The sequence below is a fragment of the Boleophthalmus pectinirostris genome, unplaced genomic scaffold (assembly GCF_026225935.1).
Source record: "Boleophthalmus pectinirostris isolate CB_2022bp ecotype Guang Dong unplaced genomic scaffold, ASM2622593v1 HiC_scaffold_14, whole genome shotgun sequence".
Taxonomy (NCBI): Eukaryota; Metazoa; Chordata; class Actinopteri; order Gobiiformes; family Gobiidae; genus Boleophthalmus; species Boleophthalmus pectinirostris.
Window position 1 is genome coordinate 26,685,312 of NW_026571047.1, and position 21,948 is coordinate 26,707,259.

At 39.5% G+C, this 21,948-nt stretch overlaps 2 protein-coding genes across 2 annotated transcripts in view; one reads left to right on the forward strand and one right to left on the reverse strand.

Annotated features, from left to right (window-relative positions):
* The window catches only part of dock1 (dedicator of cytokinesis 1), a 708,121-nt gene that overhangs the window by 338,953 nt on the left and 347,220 nt on the right, over positions 1 to 21,948 (reverse strand). The window lies entirely within an intron of this gene.
* LOC110174603 (inhibitory synaptic factor 2A) overlaps positions 1 to 21,948 on the forward strand; it is a 74,296-nt gene that overhangs the window by 19,668 nt on the left and 32,680 nt on the right. Inside the window, exon 2 of the mRNA XM_055150425.1 lies at positions 2,405 to 2,476. Coding sequence (XP_055006400.1) covers positions 2,405 to 2,476 — 72 coding nt within the window. The remainder of the gene's footprint in view (positions 1 to 2,404; positions 2,477 to 21,948) is intronic.

Below are 21,948 nucleotides of genomic sequence, written 5' to 3' on the forward strand. Positions count from 1 at the left end.
GAAAAAAAATGATCAAAATCTGACGTACATTTCAGCTTACAAATATCGGCAGAGCTTGTCAGGTTTCTATGGATTCTAAACCATCAACATTGGTCATGAAAAACCCATACTGGTCGATCTCTAATCATAACGCACTAATTCTTCGTAATATTCATCCATTTTAAATTATTATTACGATTTTCTTTAGTACATTTGCATCTATGGAAATGTTACTTTTGGCTTTATTCATAATGATATTCCGTTACGTTAGATAAACATTTAAATTCAGAGGCGCACTATAACTTTTCACCTGCTTGTAAACACCCCAGATATTATTGCTTTGCCCGGAACGATCCACAATATGGCATTAAACCTCGCTGCTCTTTACAGATCTGACCTGTAACCCGACCCGATGCCGCCGCCCGCTTGTTTCCATGGAGATCCATATGTTTAATGTCACACGCTGATGAGCAATAACATCTCTGTGTGGTGAAGCAGGTGGCAGAAAGGTTACAGGGTGCACGTTTAAATAGAGCGTACGTCATGTATTTAGAAAAGCGCAACAGGCAAATCAAATGTTAATCAGGTACTTAAGAATGCTGAAGGTGAGACAGATAAAACACAATAGAGACAAAACAACCTATAATGATGTTATCTGCTAAACAAGGGCAGCTTCACTCTAAAACTTCTCACTTTGGGGCTAAAAAAGTTAAATACATTACACTAAACTGTCTCTTGTGAGTTTCAAGCCATGTTATAACACTGTTAGCTCATTAAAATCATACCTGGAGTTGTGTTTTGTTTCATTCGGACATGTTTTTTAGTAATCCTTTATTATTAGTCTGTCTACATATCCAAAGCTCAAATGCTCTGTTCCACTTTGTGATGTCAAACAGTGGTAGTTTTCAAGTTAACAGCGACCTTTTAGCTTTAGTTCAGTAGAGATTTACAATGAATTATTCAAATGATTCCAGTGAAGGTGTATGGAGTTTAAAAACACAGTTAAGTACCACCTTGTGATGTCAAGATTTGAGCTGTAGAGGGTAAAACAAGTTAGCCTTATTCATGAGCCAATTTCACTTCGTGGAAACTGTCTGACCTCGCAGCATTAGGATTCGTTCGCTCAACAGATACTTTTTTATTTAACCAATCGTTGCTATTTGGTCATGACGTATGTAATGCGCCAAATCCCGTAGGAAGAAGAGCAATAGCGTCTTTCCCTCTTGATAAAATTCGCCAAACATTCTCTTTGTTCCACCTTTAAATCCTCGATCTCGGGAATCGTTGCCAACACAGAATGTCTGTCTTCGTCTACATCCATCTCGACCGCTTTGTTTACTGTTGTGCTGTACCACGAAAGGGACCCAGACAGACGCTTGAGTTTGACATCATGGCTTCACAGCTCTTCACTTCCGGGGTTCTTACAAACCGTCTAGTGCAGGGGTGTCAATCTTAAATTCACAGAGGGCCAAGATTAAAAACTTGGACTAAGTCGTGGGCCAAACTAAATATTTATTTAACATCTGCATGTTTTCTCTTCTTTCAATATATATAATGTTAAAGCTTTTCTTATTAAAATAAATGTTTAATAATAGTTTTGCTTAAACACTGAATCCCTAATGTTTCTATTAACTGTAGCCGGCGGGCAGATCTAATACATATTTGATATGATCTCGTGGGCCAATTATAATTATATTGCAGGCCAAATTTGGCCCCCGGACCTGACTTTGACATGTCTGGTCTAGTGTATTCTGATTCCTGACCTAGTCGCTGGAGCGGAGGCAGTAGGTGGCACCAGCCTGGCTAAAGACAAGTAACTTCTATCACTAATTATTCATTCATTCTGCTGTTTATTTGTTGTAGCTCATGGCTTGTATGGCTAGTATATTTACAAATGGGTTTATTGGTATTATCCTGCTTTGTTTCAGTGGCATAAAGTAGCTTCAATATGATCGTTTATTGCAAAATATGAATAATATAAATATGAGAGTAAACTGTTTACTGCTGTATGTTCTCGGTTCCCCATGAAAACGAGAAGCTGCATCTAAACGGACTTTCCATGAACAAATTCAAACTGTATTCGTTCGTCAGTATGTCTCTGCACCGACATATCAAGCTTCAAAACGCGTTATCATGCCAGGCCTAACTCTAGTTGGCGTTAGTCTGTGTACTCCTTCATCTCATCGGGACTATCCTGGTTAAATAAAGGTCAATAAAACTAAATTTGCAGTGGGGTTTAATATTTTTCTAAACAGACTGTGTGATCCCTCATTCATCCAGGAGGGGTTCAGTCAGTTTAGAAAAGCAATTCAACCTCTTTGGAAATGTTTACTGAATTCAGCTACAGTTATAAGAGAAGAGGCGTGCCTGTTTCTGTTCTCATGATCGATTCAAACTGATTCAAAGCGTTGTTTCTCCTCCTCAGACTCTCGTATCGGACGGGGCAGGACACGGCCAACTGTGACACGTGCAGGAACAGCGCATGCATTATTTACAGGTGAGTCCAGCTCCTCTTCAAACACCGCTGACCTCCGTGAACCTCGAATCGGATTTTCTTTTTTCTCCCGTTGGGAATATGAGAATCGGAAAAGATATACGGCTACGGGGACGGTTGAGCTGCTAATGAGCACAGAGGGAGGAGTGACATTTATGGATCTATTTCTATATACGTCTCTAGAGCTCATTGGAAAGAGGGTTAGTACGGGGAAAGGTTCTAACAAAAGGTGTTTTCGTGTTTGTAAATAATATGGAGAAAATTGAAGGTTTAGTGCTATGGGATAAGCAGGAAGTTATACATTTTCTATAGTGTTGGGACATTATCCATCATTAATTGGCATATGGGTCAAAAGTGGCAACCAATCACCTGTATCGACGACATGTTGGAGTTAATTAGAAAGTGTTCGAGAGTTTATCAATGTTTAGCCAGTTCAAATAAGGTAGCAACAAATGTGTTTATAGACTTTTGGGACATGAAAGTAAACAAATGTAAATTGGGGTGAAGAGTGGGGAGAGACATTCTGCAAACCAGATCTAGCACGGGTCCCACAACCAAACAAAATAATCATAATGAACAAAAGGCAAAATGATATCTATATCTTTGAACGAGGAGGCACCGATCCAGGTTTTTCAGTTTCAATACTGATATAAATATTATGACTTTAATCTGCCGATATCAGATATTCACCTGATACCTGTGTAGGGACAGAAAATGGAAAATATCTTTAAAATGCACAAATTACACAAGAGATTCAACTGAACTGATCCTAAACTGCTTCATATGAAAAAAGTTCAAACATTCTGTAATTAAATGTCCAACCAGAACATCTACTTAACCGATATCATGAAACGGATACTGCAAATCTTTCAGTATTGGCGCTGATATTTGATACCAGTATCAGTATCGATGAATCCCTACTTTGAAAGTAGTAATGTAAAATGCACAAATATTGATCAGGTTGCACTAAACCAAGTTTGTGGCGGTCACTTTCTAACAGAGGCGTGTGTTGCCTTGAGTCGGACGATACGATACATATCACGACAGGCACGATTCGATATATCTTATTATATCCCCATACTAAAAGAGTGGCTGATATATTGTGATTTATCAGTTATTACTTCTAATAATATAGTCAACTCCACCTTCACGAGAACAAAACTGTATGAAATCCAGTATAATTTACGACATTTTTAAATCATGAGAACAGTAAATGTAACTAATGAATTTTAAAATATATATAATTTTACATGCATTTTGTGTTGATTCGAAAATTGTGCAATGAAGTATCACAATATATTACTGAATTTCTTTTTTCTTACACCCCTAATACATATAAATACAAAAACTTTTTTTTTTCATTATCTATATTATATTAATCACACACTCAAGCTACAATATACAAGTTACAGTATATCTCAAAAGTGATTTAGAATGATTTTTGAACTAATACTGTAGCTTTCTAAGGGTACGTTTATATGATGACGGTCTGAACAGAAGACGCAAAAGTGGCGTCGCGTCTTCACTTTTTATTAGATGAAAGTTTTCAAGAGGAACTCTGTGTGCATATAGTGACGCAAAAGTGTGTGGAATTTGATTGTGTATGCATGCCAGGCGGCTCGGTGGTGACGTATGTGACGTAAACGTGTACGCGACGTGAGCAGATCTGACCAGAGTTTTGCGTCTTGGGCAGTGTAGATGGAAACACTACGGCAGAGCATATTCAACTTTTCCACTCAGATCTGTGTGTTTTTAAGCTCCAAAAACGCTGTCACCATCTAAACAAAAGGCACTTCCGATAAAATATTTTGTCATTTTTACCCACAAGCCCGAGAAAGCCTTGTTTTGTAAAACCTTAGAACAGGAGTGTCAAACTCATTTTGTTCCGGGGGCCGTATCCAACCTGCTTTGATCTCAAAGGGGCCGGATCAGAAAACTCATGTCATATAAACCCCAAAAATAACAATAAGTTCAAATATTTGTGCAGAAAAACACAAATCTATTACAGAAATCTTTTTTAACTGATGAACTCTTTTACAAAATATTATAATATTATGAACAACCGGAAACTTTAAGAAAAATTAAATTTCAACACAATGTTTTAACATGAACTTGTATGTAAATAGGAATAAGTCAATTTTTCTTGGAAAATCCTGCACTCGGCTCCACTTTTCTCATTTTGGACATTTTTCTGATGAGGGTGTCACGGTCAACAGTCAAAACGATCGTCCTTTAAGAGCGTTTGGAAAGAGACAAGTCTTCATTTGTGCTGCTCTGGTGGGAGGGGCCACGTACAGAGACGCTGGAGACGCTGCTGTGATAAACACCACAGAAAATTAACAAGATTTTAATAGAAAATATAATTTCAATATTTTAGTAGAAAATCAGCTGAGGGCCAGATTAAAGGTCTTGGAGGGCCGGATCTGGCCCCCGGGCCTTATGTTTGACACCTGTGCCTTAGAAGCTTGGTTCCTGTTATAGATGCCATTTTGAAGACTTCTGACCACACATGTAGATAATATCCCATTTTTCACCAATCTGAAATGGTAAGAACGTCCATCAGTTTGCCCCAGGGCAGCTGTGGCTTTTATACAAGAGTGGAGAGAATGGAAAATGAACTGTAAAGCATTCTGTGTGGTAAAAGGCTCAGTATAAACCTCAGATAAACACCACCGTACCGTACTGTCCATTCCTCGGTTTTTACACAGACTTCTTCACCGGCTTCAACAGAGACTTTTTTTGTTGCCAACTACACCCTTCTGTTCATATTTGGCAAACTTTGGGCCTTGCAATCAGTCAAATTTTAATCAAGACCCAAATTCTGTCACTTCTAATCGCCAATGATCAGATCAGCTCTTTTTAATCATGTCCACGTAAATCCTCAGTCAGTAAAAGTGCGCGGTTTGGAGCAGAGTTCAGATGCTGGTGGAACAAATTTGACAAGCTTTTGCGTTAAACTGCAGTGATAAAAAGTCTGTCTTATTTATGTTCAGGAAATTAACTTTGAGTGTCATTTTCATTTTGTATTTTTTTTTACGCAGTGGGTGAAGAAGAGCTCGATTTGGTTACTTAAAGGTGCAGTGTGTAAGTTTTCTGGTAGAGGAACTGTCGCCAGCTTCTCTCCATGGCGATGTCATCAGGAATGTTCCACAGTATGACATTACACTTATTTATTTCTACGGCGACAGCAGGCGACACCATAGGGCAAAGTTACAAGTCAGATCTGTGGAAAGGCAAGCCCACTCCCAGTAAAAATGCAAGTTTGTAAGTCAATAAAAAAAAAGATGGCTATGTTTAACACCGGGACATTTTCAGACACAGTGCACCTTTAAGTAAAAGTTTCACATGAATAAATCTACTTAAGTAAAAGTATTAAACTACAAACTATGAAGATAAATAAAGATTTAAAAAAAAAAAACAAAAGACAGCATTTTCAGCAGGTTTCAAACCAACATGAAAAAAATACTCTCTGCAGTCCTGTTAAAAAATGTAAAAAAAAAAGTATAGATACCTTCAAGCAGAGGTGGGGATTTGCAAGTCGTGACTTGGACTCGAGTCAGACTTGAGTCACTATTTTTAGAACTGGACTAAGACTTGGGACTTGACTCAGACTTGAGGCCTGTGACTTGAGAAGCACTTTTAAATCTGAATTCTTTCTATTTTAGCTGTAATGATTCAAACTAAGATCTTGTCAAGACATTTAAAAAGGAAAAATGTGCATTTTTACATCTTTTATATACTCTACGAATATTCATATATAAATATACTATGATTTTTTAAAGTACAATTTATCATAAAATTCATATAAATTGAAAAAATCTAAGCTATATTTGCTACTTTAGTTTAAAGACTTGAAATGACTTGACACTCAAAGCAGACAACTTGGACTTGACTTGGACTTATGGGCCAGTGACTCGAGACTTGACTTGGACTTGCCTGTACTTGAGTTGGGATTTGACACGGACTTGAGGTCAAAGACTTGAAACTTGCTTGAGACTTGCCAAACAACGACTTGGTCCCACCTCTTGTAAAAAGTGTCCACTTTAAATACTACAATTTGTACTTTGCATTGTGTAACTTTTCTGGTGGAGGGTTCATCAAAGGCTTTTTTTATGCACAGGGATGTTATTGCTTTGTCAGAAATGATTCACAGTAAACCTTTAAACCTTTCCATCATCATAGAGAGCAAACTAAACCAAGTTAGAGGTCAGATCTGTGGAGAGGCAACCCTACTCACAGTCAAAATGCCTGTTTTTGTTGGTATTTTTGAGCTATGAATCCACCTGTAATTGAATAAATGTAAGGTAGAGCTGTTTAATGTCACACTGTGGAACATTCTAGACAGAGCAATGACACCTCCATGGAAACAAGCAGGTGACGGACCCTCAAAACAAAAACAATACTGAGTACTTCCTCCACCGCTGCCCTGTACTGTCTTTTAAAACCAGTTCCATTTATCTGGGTTTTTTGGCGTCCCCTCTTCAGTCCAGTCAAGTAGCTCTTAGCAGCTTCAGTTCATCATAAACTCATCGGAGCGTGCCGTTAAAAACTAAACAACGATACACTTTAAGATGGCGTGAGCAACGGACCGTGGAGGTGAAATTAATTACCGTCAAAACATCGGGAAGTGGGCTCCGTGTGGGCTGTTACCGTGCCAACGAAGCGCCGCACTCGCACGTTCGGTTTTGATGTGTTTTTGACGCAGACGTGCGGAGCCAAAACTGCTACCGTCATTAAATGGTTTTAAAGCAGCCATTTTGAGGACTTTTAATCATTCAAAAGAGTAAAATGTGGGGGTTTGAATTGTTATTTGCCATGGCAACAGACAACAGTCATAAATATTCGTCAAGCTATGGAAAGAAGACTAGAAAAAAGTAGCTGAGATTAAAATGTGTATAGGTTTTTAATTCGAATGCCTATTAAAATAAAGGAGAGACAGAGATATATAGAGACTTTTATGAGTTACTTAACCATATTATAATGATTTTTTTCCTCATTATTATTATTATTTCATTAGGGAGATAAAGTTTAAGTAATTCTGTAATAGTTTATATTATAGATAGAACTTTTAAATATAGAGTTAAATAACCATAAATGTTACGAGAATTTTATCCGAAAAAATGTAAATACTTAACATATTAACGAAGAACAAATAGATGTACATTATTATTATTCCATTCATTACAATTAACCAAATTAGTATATTATCAGATATAGTACACATCATATAGTTTACATTTCATGCATACCTCATATATTATTATTATATATTAAGCACTCATTTTTTAATTCTTTTGGTATTAAGATTCTATTTTCAAGTTGTTCCATAATTTACTTTTTCTTGTCGTTCGAGCACGAGGCAATTAAAATTCAAACCGCCTCTTAAGTTATAGTTTGTTTCCCTTTCACAAAAAAGTAATACTTCTTTAATAAGTTGACAATTTACGTTTACAATGACAACAATTCTTTAAAATAATGCTATGAAATGTTTAAACTGCTTCTTAATAGACTACAAAAATATGGGTACAAAGAATATTTTTATATGCAAAATTTGTTTTCCAAATTCGGGCAGTGTTTTGTCTGTGTCTGTCTACATTGTTTTAGACCTAATTTTGTGGTTTTCATTGGAAGATGTTGCATTTAAGGTCGAATATTCATTGTGAGCCTGTTGATACTTGTTACTGCAGCTCATGCCATCAAAATTTGGGTGTGAAGCTAACTCTAAGCACTGCTCTGTCTGAAGCTCTGTTACTTAGACTTTAATCCGTGCTCTGTTTTAACACAATATGCCCAGAAAGAACTGACTGACTGAGCTGGAATTATTAAGTCTTAAAAAAGTCCATGAACGCTCGTATGGATCCTGAAAACGTGTTCTTTAAATCTTTAAATTTTGTATTTTTTTTGTCTTGATTTTTGTTTTTGTTAATATGTGCACTGTGTCATCATTAAAGGTGTGCAAAAATATTGAAATTTCGATATATCGTATCGTTTAATGTGACGATACAGTATCAATATCGTGGGCTGCTGTATCGATCTGTCCCGAGAGTATTTTTTAGGTATATTTTACTAAATTATTTTGTTGTAGAGCTACAGTTTTGTTGTTTGTTTAGAGGAAGGAAACTCATTTATGAAACACATTTGACATTTTCACTGTTTTGATGAGTAAAATGTTGGTGTTTCCAATGAACTTTGCACAAGAAATGTTTTTTTTAGTTTTTTTTTTTTAGTATCACAACCAAGAATTAGCCTTTATTTTTTATTGAACTGTATCGAATCGATTTGAAATGCATCATACTGAATCGTATTGAATTGTAAGCTCACTGTATCGAGGTATGTATCGTATCGAGGTATGTATCGTATCGTGGCTTTTGTATCGAGGTATGTATCGTATCAAGGTATGTATCGTATCGTGGCTTTGTATCGATGTATCGTATCGTGGCTTTTGTATCGAGGTTGTATCGTATGTATACGTATCGAGGTATGTATCGTATCGTGCTTTTGTATCGAGGTATGTATGTATGTATCGTATCGTGGCTTTTGTATCGAGGTATGTATCGTATCGTGGCTTTTGTATCGAGGTATGTATCGTATCGTGGCTTTTGTATCGTATTTTTGTATCGAGGTATGTATCGTATCGTGGCTTTTGTATCGAGGTATGTATCGTATCGTGGCTTTTGTATCGAGGTATGTATCGTAGTATGTATCGTATGTATCGTATCGTGGCTTTTGTATCGAGGTATGTATCGTATCGTGGCTTTTGTATCGAGGTATGTATCGTATCGTGGCTTTTGTATCGAGGTATGTATCGTATGTCTTTATGTATCGAGGTATGTATCGTATATGTGGCTTACGTATCGAGGTATGTATGTATCGTATCGAGGTATGTATCGTATGTATCGAGGTATGTATCGTATCGTGGCTTTTGTATCGAGGTATGTATCGTATCATGTCTTACATATCGAGGTATGTATCGTATTGTGGCTTACGTATCGAGGTATGTATCGTATCGGCAACTTCTGAATGACACCCAGCCCTAGTCACCATGGTAACCGCTGAACATTCCTCCATTATATACACGTAGAACACCCCCAGCGTGATTCCACTGCAAAGTATCAATACGAGTAAGCCGCGCCAGTTGATACTTTTCACTTCTGACATCGCGCTGGGGGGCGTCCTACACATATCTCTATGGTGGCATTCAAGAGTTGCCATGGTAACACAATGCTCACTGTCAAAAAATTTTAGTCTGAAACTCATGAAAAAACACGCGCACACTTGTTTCACGGCACAAATCGGCTCAGCTCAGTCACTTCTTTATTGTCAAAACATTAAAGTGTAATAAAGCTTCAGACAGAGCGGTGCCTACAGTTAGCATCACACCAGAAAGTATAAATACATAGCGTGTTCCACCCAGTCGCCGTCAGTAATACTTCAAACTAACGCCGTCTCTTTATTACCTGTCTGTGGTAAATTAAGGCTCGCTTTCTGATCCCAAATATCCACTCTTCACACTCTTCATGTTTTCAGATGATAAAGTGGTTTGTATGGAAGCCTGAATGCCTCGAAAATGTCAAAATTATAGCTCTCAGCATCGCCTCCTACACTACAGTATTTTGGGAATCCAGGTCGTAATATCACATTAATGACGAGAAACAGCCAAAGCCCCGGTAGTTCAGGTACACGCTGCTCCGACAACCGCCGCGTTCCTTTAAAGAGCCTCAAGAGGCAATTTTAACTCATAATGCTGCAATATTTGTTCTTATCCAAATCAGACCTGAGTTATGTTTCAGTAATCTTACATATTCAGCCTGTAATGTTCCGCAGTATGGAATTAGAAGTCGTATATTATGCAAAAGAGACGGTTGTGAGGTTTTGGTCATGTTACCTCATCGAAAACAGACCTGGACTTGTGTTTTGTTTCTTTCACACATGTTTGAGTAACTCTTTATTATTAGACGTTCCTAGAGAAGCAATAACATCTCTACGGAGACAAACAGGTGACTGATGTACCAGAAATACACATAGAACGTAATATATAATTTAAATAAAACTCTATGTGCAAGTATTCCAAGTATTCAGAGCACAGTACTTTGATTGGACCATGTTTTGGAATATGTTACAACAGAGGTCCCAACCCCCGGGCCTGGAGACTGGTACCTAGGCCGTGGGTCGTTTGGTACCAGGCCGTGAAAAGCGTGAACCATCTCCTCCGTATGTTGTGTGACCGTACCACTAAACCAGAACTAAAACCAGGACTAAACCAGGTCTGACCCAGGTCTAAACCAGAATAAAAAAGGTCTAAACCAGATCTAAAACCAGATCTAAAACCAGGTCTAAAACCAGGTCTAAAACCAGGTCCAAAACCAAGTGTAAACCAAGTCTAAAACCAGGTCTAAACCAGGAGTAAATCAGGTATAAACCAGATCTATACCAGATCTATACTAGGTCTAAACCAGGTCTAAAACAGGTCTAAAACAGGTCTAAAACAGGTCTAAAGCCAGGTTTAAAACCGGGTCTAAACCAGGTCTAAAACAGGTCTAAAGCCAGGTTTAAAACCGGGTCTAAACCAGGTCTAACACCAGGTCTGAAACCAGGTCTAAAACCAGGTCTAAAACCAGGTCTAAAACCAGGTCTAAAACCAGGTCTAAACCAGGTCTAAAACCAGGTCTAAAACCAGGTCTAAAACCAGGTCTAAACCAGGTCTAAAACCAGGTCTAAACCAGGAGTAAATCAGGTCTAAACCAGATCTACACCTGATCTATACCAGGTCTATAAACCAGGTCTAAAATCAGGTCTAAAACCAGGTTTCAAACCGGGTCTAAAACCAGGTCTAAAACCAAGTCTAAACCAGGAGTAGATCAGGTCTAAACCAGATCTATACCAGGTCTAAACCAGGTCTAAACCAGGTCTAAAACCAGGTTTAAAACCGGGTCTAAAACCAGGTCTGAAACCAGGTCTGAAACCAGGTCTAAAACCAGGTCTAAAACCAGGACTCAAACAGGATTTAACCAGGATGTAACCACGCCGCACAGACCACGCCTCCTCCCGTACGAGGTTGAGACCAAGACAAGATCAAAACCACAGCACATCGAGTCATTTTCTACATTTATTTGTATTTTACAGTTATTTTGGCACATTTATATCAATGTTTTCATAAATCTATCTCCATTGGATCTGGTTAATGTTCATTTAAGCCTAAAATAAGACAAGCAAACTGTACTGCACTTGCAAACCCCTTTTTTTAATCCCGCTTCCACTGGCACTTTGGAGAAAACAACTTCGAAGTGAATCAAGTGGGTTTTATCAAGTTCATAACATTTACAGTTGCATCATCTTATTGGTTTTGCAGTGATATTGAGCAGCCTCTGCACATTTACCGGCCGTAAGGAAATACGATCGCACTCGTCGAGACAAGACCGAGACCAAATGTGCTTGAGTCTGAGACAAAACCAAGACCGTAAAAAAGCTGTTTCAAGACTGACAGAAGTACTACGACACTAAGGCTACGTTCAGACTGCAGGGCTTAACGCTCAATTCCGATTTTTTTGTGAAATCCGATGTTTTTGCGAGGTCGTTCACATTTCCAATTAAATGCGACTTGTATGTGACTCCAGTGTGAACATTAAACGGCCCGAAAGTGTCCCGCATGTGCACTGGAGACACGATGACGTCAACCGCAGCGAGCGTCTCTGTGTTTACGGAAGTTGTCCAAACATGGACGCGAGCATTGAGCACCTGGAGATTTTAAAGTTCCTCTCGTACCGGAGCCAGAACATGAACAACTTACTTGTTTTAAGGAGGAGATTGAGAAGGAGAAGGACGAGGTTTTTGGCCGTGGTGTTTTGTGGGGCAGCGGCAGCGACGTCCGTTGAAAGGAACGTGTGGATGTGGAGACGTAGCCAAGAGTGGTGAGTGGTGATGTGCTTCGCTTCAGTGACACGGAGTTTATTAACAATTTTCACCTACTTCAGCGCAGAATAGTGACGTTTGTGGCTTGTTGATAACGTGTAGGTCGAATGAATGCGCTTTGGCCGTTCACACTGAAGTCGCATGTCAAAAGATCAGATATGTATCGGTTTCAGGAGCACATATCCAAGTGTCCTGAGTCTCATTTGAAAAAAATCGGATCTGTGTCGTTCAGACTGTCATTAAAAGATCAGATACAGGTCACATAGGGGCCAAAAAATCGGATTTGGGTCACTTCAGGCTGCAGTCTGAACGCAGCCTTAGAAAAGCATTTGAAGGACGCTCCACCCGGCGCATCTTTCAAAAATCTAACACGACGTGACCTACATCTTCCCCGTTTCTTTTAAAAATCCGCTGACTAACCCATAATTCTTAAAACTTCTAATATCTTCACAGCAAGTCCACTCTCACCCGCCCTCCCGCTTCACCTCCGCCCGCCCGCCCGCTCTTCATTCTCCGATGTCACGCGGCGATCTCGCTGCGTCCTTGCCCGTCCGCGCCATAACTCAGCCTCCGCTCCCCTTCCGTCACGCTGTCGACGCTTTCCCAGCTACGCCCCGTGTTATTGCTGACCACCCCCCCCGGGCTTGACCAACGTAAAAAATGTTTAGCGAAGTTAATACAGAGATTGAGTTTTACCGGCGTGTCCTTGCGGAGGAAGATTGAGGTCTACTGGCTGGTTGGGGGGGGGGGGTTGCTGAAACGTTGACGGTGATGGATCAAACAGCATATGGCAGGTTTGGACTCGGAATGCAATAAAAAAAAAAGGGGGCCGTTACACAATACACAGTCCCCGTACTCTGAATTTAATATTGATCGGCCTCGGACTCCATCAAGAATAGAAGATTGGCTATAAGGACAAGTCCACGCTATTATGAAACCTATAGACTTTTCTAATGTGGTGTTACGGGAGATAGGAGGAGTATGAAGGCATTGATTTCCACAGATGGGTGAGAAACAAACCCGGTGTACTTCATGGTTGTATAGAGGATTTTTTAAGGAAAGAGAAATACAGCGACAGTCCTTTTTCAAATGTTGTGCATGCGAAATAGAAATAATTTAGCGACCGATGCATCAGTTTTTAGACACTTTGTCTGCTTCGGTCGCGCCATCGCTGGAAGGAATCTCCAAGAATCACCTCAGTTTGGCTTTGCTCCTTTTCCCCTTCTCTTCTTCTTTCAGCGACCTCAAAAACGGACTTTCTTTTGCGGCGAACCGGTCGTGGATTCTCGTCGGCCATCGCAACAAACTTTGTGCGAACTGCGAGGAAGTTACGGTTTTAAAAATCCTCTAAGAATCGCCGCATAAACCGTATAATCCCCTCACGCCGGCGAGTCAGTTACACTAGAAACGCAGGGAGTTTGATTGACAACCTAACAGCCAATAGAAAATGAGGCAGCCTCGTTATCTACTGGCTGATGATCTGGTCTGGCTTCACTACGTCCACAGTTGATAGATTTTCATTCTTTTTTTTGGTCATCATAATTACAAGGCTGCTGTGTCTCTGTAATGGTATTTTAAACTTTCATTGACAATTTGAAACTTTAAAAAAATCCTCCATACAACCTTTCAGTGGGCGTATACAAGCTCTGAAAGTACGTCTACTACTTCATAAATCATAAATTGTAATCATCCAGGTTCTTAGTAAATTATAAGAGCCAAGTTATTGCAATCAAGTGACAATAAGTGACAGTTTTGGAAGCAAAAAATAAGTCATTTCAATCCAATTTACACTCCACAAAGGTTAATTACAATGTTAAGTGTTGTGTAATCGGTTTATTAAAAGCTCTGTCGCAGATTTTTTACGGTTTTAAAATGTGAAAAACAGAATTTGAAACAGTTTGCAGAGCTCCAAAATTATTCCTCACTCGCTTTATGCATTCAGAACATCATAATAATTCAGCGTAATGTGTTTATAAAAGCGTTTTTTTTTTTTGTTTTTTTTACTTTCATAGGCCAAAGGGGAGTTTTGTCATTCACTTAAAGGTTGTATGGAGGATTTTTTTTTTTGCGCCTTTACAATTTTCTCCTCATATTTCTTCCTGATCAGAAACCAGGACTAAACCAGGACTGAACCAGGACTAAACTAGAACTAAACCAGGATTAAACCAGAACTAAACCAGGACTAAACCTGGACTGAACTAGGACTGAACCAGGACTAAACCAGGACTAAACCAGGACTAAACCAGGACTAAACCAGGACTGAACCAGGACTAAACCAGGACTGAACCAGGACTAAACTAGAACTAAACCAGGATTAAACCAGAACTAAACCAGGACTAAACCAGGACTGAACTAGGACTGAACCAGGACTGAACCAGGACTAAACCAGGACTAAACCAGGACTAAACCAGGACTAAACCAGGACTAAACCAGGACTAAAACCAGGACTAAACCAGGACTAAACCAGGACTAAACCAGAACTAAACCAGAACTAAACCAGGACTAAACCAGGACTAAACCAGGACTGAACAGGACTGAACCAGGACTAAACCAGGACTAAACTAGGACTAAACCAGGTCTAAACCAGGACTAAACCAGGTCTAAACCAGGTCTAAACTAGGACTAAACTAGGACTAAACCAGGACTAAACCAGGACTGAACCAGTATTAAACCAGGACTAAACCAGGACTAAACCAGAACTGAACCAGGACTAAACTAACTGTGAGGGACTAGACCCAAGAACTCACTGTATTACAGCACAAATCAGAAGTTTAACAAATATTATTGGCCTATAGAATGTTTAGATTATGATTGCAATTTACAAAAAATACAAAATTAAAACTTTATGGTGGATATTAATGAATAAACATGTTGGTATAACTTGGGCGAAATGATCTTATCTTTAGTCTTGTTTTATATTTACAGCATAACAGACTTTTCCACATTTTCAACATTAAATCGTAGTACTTTCTTTTCTATTCCCATTATTATCACAAGAATATAATTGAGAACGACACAAAGAAAGTTATTTTAAAGCGTAAGTCAGAGATGTGTTCAAATTACAACTTGAACACGTACGGAGGAGTTCAGAGTGATCGCTAAAGACAATCTATTTTATGGGGGGAAAGAAGAATTGACTTGTTTTTTTTTGGGTAAATGACTGTTGCCGCGGTTACAACTAAAATAATTGTATAAGGTCTCCGAAATGCGCCAAATTGACCCCGGATCTTCCTCGCGGCGTCTCACTTGGCTCGGTAAATCGTGTTGATTGGACACAGAATCAAATATAGCAGTTTTATTCACCCAGCCAGCAGGATTAAATGTCAGTCTAATTACTGAAATCTCCATGAAAACAATCTCTTTGGCGGAAATGGGAGGAAGAAGAGCAAGAAGAGGAGGAAGAGGAGGAGGAATGCACAGTATGAGGCAGAGATACAGTTTTAAAGGGCCCGTATTGCTATATTGTCCGCGTTATGGTATAAGATTTCTCGTCACAAACAAACCTAATTAATCACTGCATTTGTACAGCGACTTTCAAAACACCTAAAGCGCTTTACAGAGGATTATTCATTCATTCCAGAAGAAAAGTGACAGGAGTGAGGCTGCCAATCTGCACCATCAACCCTCACAAACCACTTTCATACTTGGCAATGTAGGTGAAGTGTCTTGCCTAAAGACACAACGGCTGCGTTCAGACTGCAGCCTGAAGTGACCCAAATCCGATTTTTTGGCTTCTGTGTGACCTGTATCCGATCTTTTAATGACAGTCTGAACGGCACAGATCCGAATTTTTCAAATGCGACCCAGGACACTTGGATATGTGCTCCTGAAACCGATACATATCTGATCTTTTGACATGCGACTTCAGTCTGAACGGCCAAAGCGCATCCATCCGACCTACACGTCATTAACAAGCGACAAACGTCACTATTCTGCGCTGAAGCAGGCGGAAACCGGAACTGTAAAATCTCCAGGTGCTCAATGCTCGCGACCATATTTGGACAACTTCCGTAAACACAGAGCACGCTCGCTGCGGTTGACGCATGGGGTTGACGTCATCGTGTCCTCCAGTGCGCATGCGGGACACTTTCGGGCCGTTTACCGTTCACACTGAAGTCACAGACAAGTCGCATTTAATTGGAAATGTGAACGACCTCGCAAAAACATCGGATTTCACAAAAAAATCGGAATTGAGCGTTAAGCCCTGCAGTCTGAACGTAGCCAATGATAGTTTTCGCCACTGACGCCCGACTGTCGCACCTGGTCTCCCATCCAAGTACAGGGTTCCCACAGTCATGGAAATCCTGGAAGTCATGAAAATATCATCGTCTAGGCCTGGAAAAGTCACGCAGTTGTAAATTCAATGAAGGTTTTGGAAAACTCATGGACTTTTAGTGTCTCGTTCACGCAGCTGCAGCGTTCTGTTAAGTTCTCATTAGACTATTATGATTAAATCCTGTAATTTTCTCAAATATCTAAAGTGCGCCTTATGTATTAAGTCTGGTGGTGCTTACTGACCGCCACTGAGTCGTGTCCTTTAGCCCGACAGAAGCTGACCACATCAGCGCAGGAGGAGGGAGCTGTTTTTTTCAGCGCTTATAGTTTATGCAAATGAGTCATGTGGTTTTAAGTTTCGTTTCTGTAAAATGTAAACAAATGTGCACAAAGCTCCATTAAACACATTATTACTCAAGGTATATTTTAGTCGTCCTCGTAGGAAAGAAAAAAGCAAACTTAAATTATCCACATTCACATTCATAATACACATTTACTAAGTCCAGGGAGGCAACGCCGGGCGAATTACGTCTCGATCGGCCGATGGATCGTGGACGCCTGGACTAAAGGATCAGTCTCAAGTGTCGTCTGTTTGTTTCGCTTAATGCTTCTTATAATCCGGTGCATCTTATGTATGAAAATAGACGAGAGAATTCAACATTATTGATATTGCACTTCATAAACCGAAAAATACAGTATTTCTTAACGTGTGCGCCTTTGGTTTAAAAGAGACGACAATAAATGCACTGACAGTATTTTGAACGTTAAAAAAACTAAAAATACCAAACCATAAGGTGAGTGGAAAGTGTTAACATTTCATATTTTGCCCATGGAAAAGCCATGGAAAAGTTTTGAAATTTGTCAGTGAAAAAGAGTGGGAACCTTGCAAGTTCTACCCACGCCCAGCCCTGACATCTTTGACAAGCCGGTATGACCACGGAGTACCTGAGTTCTTCTCTCAAACAGAAAACACTGTTCCACCTTGTGATGTCATGTGGTGATACAGGAAGGGCTCCAGTGCATTTTTAAACTCCATACACCTTCACTAGAATCATTCGGATGATTTCAGCTCTGGAATTGCAAATCTCTACTGAAGATAAGGTAAAAGGTGTTAACTTGACAACGCTTCATGACATCACAAGGTGGAACAGAGCATTTTGAGCTTTGCAGATGTAAACAGACTAATAATCAGAATCAGAATCAAATTTATTTGTCATTCCAGTATAAAAAATACACAGAAACGAAACAATGCACTCAGGTCCAGGTCAACAGCAGCACAGATAACAATAAGAACAAATAGTTATAATAAGAATAAATAGTTATAACAAGAATAAAATAGTTAAAAAATATTGTATATCAACCCGCCCCCATTTTCTAAAGTGCGTTCCAAGTCAGTGCTGTTTTGTAGTGTTTTTTCTGACAGAATTAATCTGTCTCACGGCATCAGGATAAAAACTGTTCCGTAGTCTCGTGGTCCTGGCCTGTAGGTGGCGCAATCTTCTGCCTGATGGGAGAGCTGTAAAAAGTTCATGTGCTGGATGGGTGGAGTCTTCCATGATGCTGTGGGCTTTTGTCCTGCACCTGCTGATGTAAATATCTTCAATGCAGGGCAGGACTACAGCCGCAGACGCGCTCCGCAGCTCTAACTATCCTCTGAAGAGCTTTCCTCTCTGCCTTGGTGCTGCTGCTGAACCACACAGTCATGTCGGTGGTGAGGATGCTCTCCACCGCACACCTGTAAAAGGCCTTCAGGACAGAGGGGCCCACACCTGCTTTTTTTTAGGCGCCTAAGAAAGTATAGGCGTTGGTGTCCCTTTTTCACAATGCAACTGGTGTTCTTAGACCAGCTGAGACTATTCATGATTTGGACTCCCAAAATAAAGGATTACACATCGAACATGTGAATGAAACAAAACACAACTCCAGGTCTGCTTTTGTGGTGGTAACAGCATTCTAACATGACGTAAATACAGCACCTTTAATCCTGTGGCTCCAGTATTTATGACGACGTTGATCCTGTGACCGCCGTGGACATTTGACCTCATAAATCTCAGCGTTGACGAGCGAGGTAGCGAGCGACGCGCTGTTCAGCATAATCGATATTTCCCGAGGATGTGGCTTCAACTCCGAAATCTGTCTTTAGCATCACAATAGCGTCGGATCGATACGGGGAGGAGGCAACAATCAACAGTCTGGAGTCTCTGTTTTCACAACAACGTTCAAATGTTTCGCAATAGTTCAACGATCTGGGGAAAAAATATATATCTAATTGTGAATCTTCTACACTTCTTCACATTTTAAATCAGACAAATCGACAAATTCATAACATTTCAGTTTGTACAGATCTAAATTACAGGGTAGAAGCTTTAAGTAGTTTTTAATTTTTTGTGGTTTGTGTAGAAAACGATGGTACTTATAATATAAAACTTTTTGATCTCCTAATTGCGAATATTCAAATATTGATTTTAATTCAGTCGTCATAAATCTCGAAGCTTTATTTTGCTGTGATGTTCCAAAACTACTCTCATTTTCAGTCATGCGTTTTAAAAAGAAACCAGTGATTTATGTGGTTTAATTTTAGCTTTCTCTTCAGGGGTCAACAGCAATTAATCTTCTCTTCATGTGTAGAATAGAAGTTTAGTCATCATTGTACAAACAAAATTATTTTTAAAAGTACTTAAAATAGCAGTTTTGGTGGCTTAGAAAAGGAAAATTCTTATTATAAGTCAATGAGTGTGCTAGCTCTGTCTTCTTTACAGTGGTGGTGTGAAATGTATTGATAAAGACAAATTTAAACAGGTGCTAGAGCTGTGCCGAAAATACAAAAATCGATATATCGCGATCTCTACTTTGGTCGATGTTGTTCATAATTCATTCATTTTAATCGACAAGTCAACAGCCAATAGACCTTTTTCACAACATCCGGAAGTGCCACGATGTAGGGTAAACCTCACTTAATTTAATGGATTTCGATGGCAAAATATCTGTGGAAATGTGTCGAGTATTTTCATAAAAAACTAGAAAAGCACTCAGAGAGCGCAGACCTCCGCCAAGGACTACCCCCATTTTTTATATCAGTTGCGATAAAATCAGTCTTCTGGATCAGATCCGGATCAGCCTTTGGAATATGAAAGAGGATCCCATTGTCCATCCCTGAGTCAAATTTCATGGGGTTTGGTCAATAATTAACTGAGATATTGAGAAACAAAATTTTTGGCCCCATTTACCACAATGTTAACTAAAATTTCAAAGTGATCCAGAATCCAGGATTTCTTCCGGATCACCCCCAAAATGAAATCAGTTCTTCCTTTTCACATTTCCAACAAATCCTGAAAATTTCATCAAAATCGGTCCATAACTTTTTGAGTTATGTTGCTAACAGACAAACAAACAAACAAAACAAACAAACAGACAAACAAACAAACAAACAAACAGACAAACAGACAAAAACAAACAAACAAACAAACAAACAATATTTTTTTTTCCCTGTATCACCCAGCCTGACCAGATGATCTTAATGGTCGACTTGTGGCATTTAAGGCAGAGGTGGGGACTTGAGTCACTTTTTTCAGGACTTGAGACTTGATAAAATGGACTAAGACTTGGGACTCGACTTGGACTTGAAGGTCAGTGACTTGGGCTTGACTCGGACTTGAGGCCTGTGACTTGAGAAGCACTTTTCAATCTGAATTCTTTATATTCTGACCTTAATGATTCACACTAAGACGTTTAAAAAGGAAACACTTACATTTCTACAACTCTTACATACTCATAAAAATATAGAGTTGAATATCAAACACTATGATTTTTTTAAGTGAAATTTAGTTTAAAATTCATACAAATCGCAAAAATCGACCCTATATTTGGTACTTTGGTTTAAAGACTTGAAATGACTTGAAGCTCAAAGCAGACGACTTGGACTTGACTTGGACTTATGGACCAGTGACTCGAGACTCGACTTGGACTTGCCTGTATTGGACTTGGGACTTGACTCGGACTTGAGGTCAAAGACTTGAGACTTGCAAAACAACGACTTGCTCCCACCTCTGCTTTTTTTTTTTTTTTTTTTTCCAAAAATTTTCAACTTTTCAAAATCTATTCTAATAATTTTTTTTACAACCAAAAGTCATGATTACCCAGATGAGTTGTAGCAGTCCAGGTGTCTTTGTTTAGCAGACTTTTATTACATCGGTTGCTCAGTATTCACTTTTATTTTTGACAATCAGTTTAAAAAAAAAAAAATGTTCTCACTTCTCATTTTGTATAGGTTTGGGAAAGGTAAAAAAAATCACAAAAAATAGTACACTTTTGGTATTGGGAGTTGTACTGATGCTGTACCGTGTAACTCTTCTAGTGAGGGTCCAGCTGGAATGTTTCACAGTGTGGCATTATACCCATCTACATCCATGGAGACAAGCAGGCAGGCCAAGTTACAGCTCAGGTCTGAGGAGAGGCGAGCCCGCTCATAGTATGTGTGTACCTGTAATTGAATAAAAGCAAGCTGGATACACTTAAAGGTTGTATGGAGGATTTTTTTTTTTGTTTCAAATTGTCAATGATAGATTATAGAGGTGCAGTAGCCTTGTAATTATGATGACCAAAAAAAAGAGAATAAAAATTCATCAACTCTGGACGTGGTGGGGCTAAACATTTGCCAATAGATAACGACACTGCCTCGTTATCTGTGAGCTGACAGGCTGTCAATCAATCTCCCTACGTTTCTAGCGTAACTGACTTGCCTGCGCGCCGCCGGTACGTGGTTTACGTACGACTGTCACGCAGTCCACAGACGCAAGACGCACAGACGCTGTTTACTCCACCAACGCAACAGTTCTTAGCGGCTTTTTTTGACCTATATCTTCCTCGCAGTTCGCACAAAGTTTGTTGCAATGGCGACAAGAATCCAGGAGCAGTTCGCCGCAAAAGAAAGTCCGTTTTTGAGGTCGCTGAAAGAAGAAGACAAGGGGAAAAGCAGCGAAGCCAAACTAAGGTGATTCTTGTAGATTCATTCCAGCGATGGCGCGACTGAAGCAGACGCAGAATCTAAAGACTGACGCACTGGTCGCCAAATTACTCCTGGACAGGAAACTTCTGCTTATTATGAAAACGTACTTTATTTCCAAGAGCTAGACAAACGTTTTTCAGGACACGAAAGCGATATCCTATGTCTGAAAACGTAATTTTCAAGGCAAAGAAAGAGTCCGCTTGCTGCTGCGTGTTGTAGCTAGTTCATTCGCACGGAATCTCCGCGCAACCTTCTCTGCACCCCTTTCCTGCTCCTGTCCCCGCTG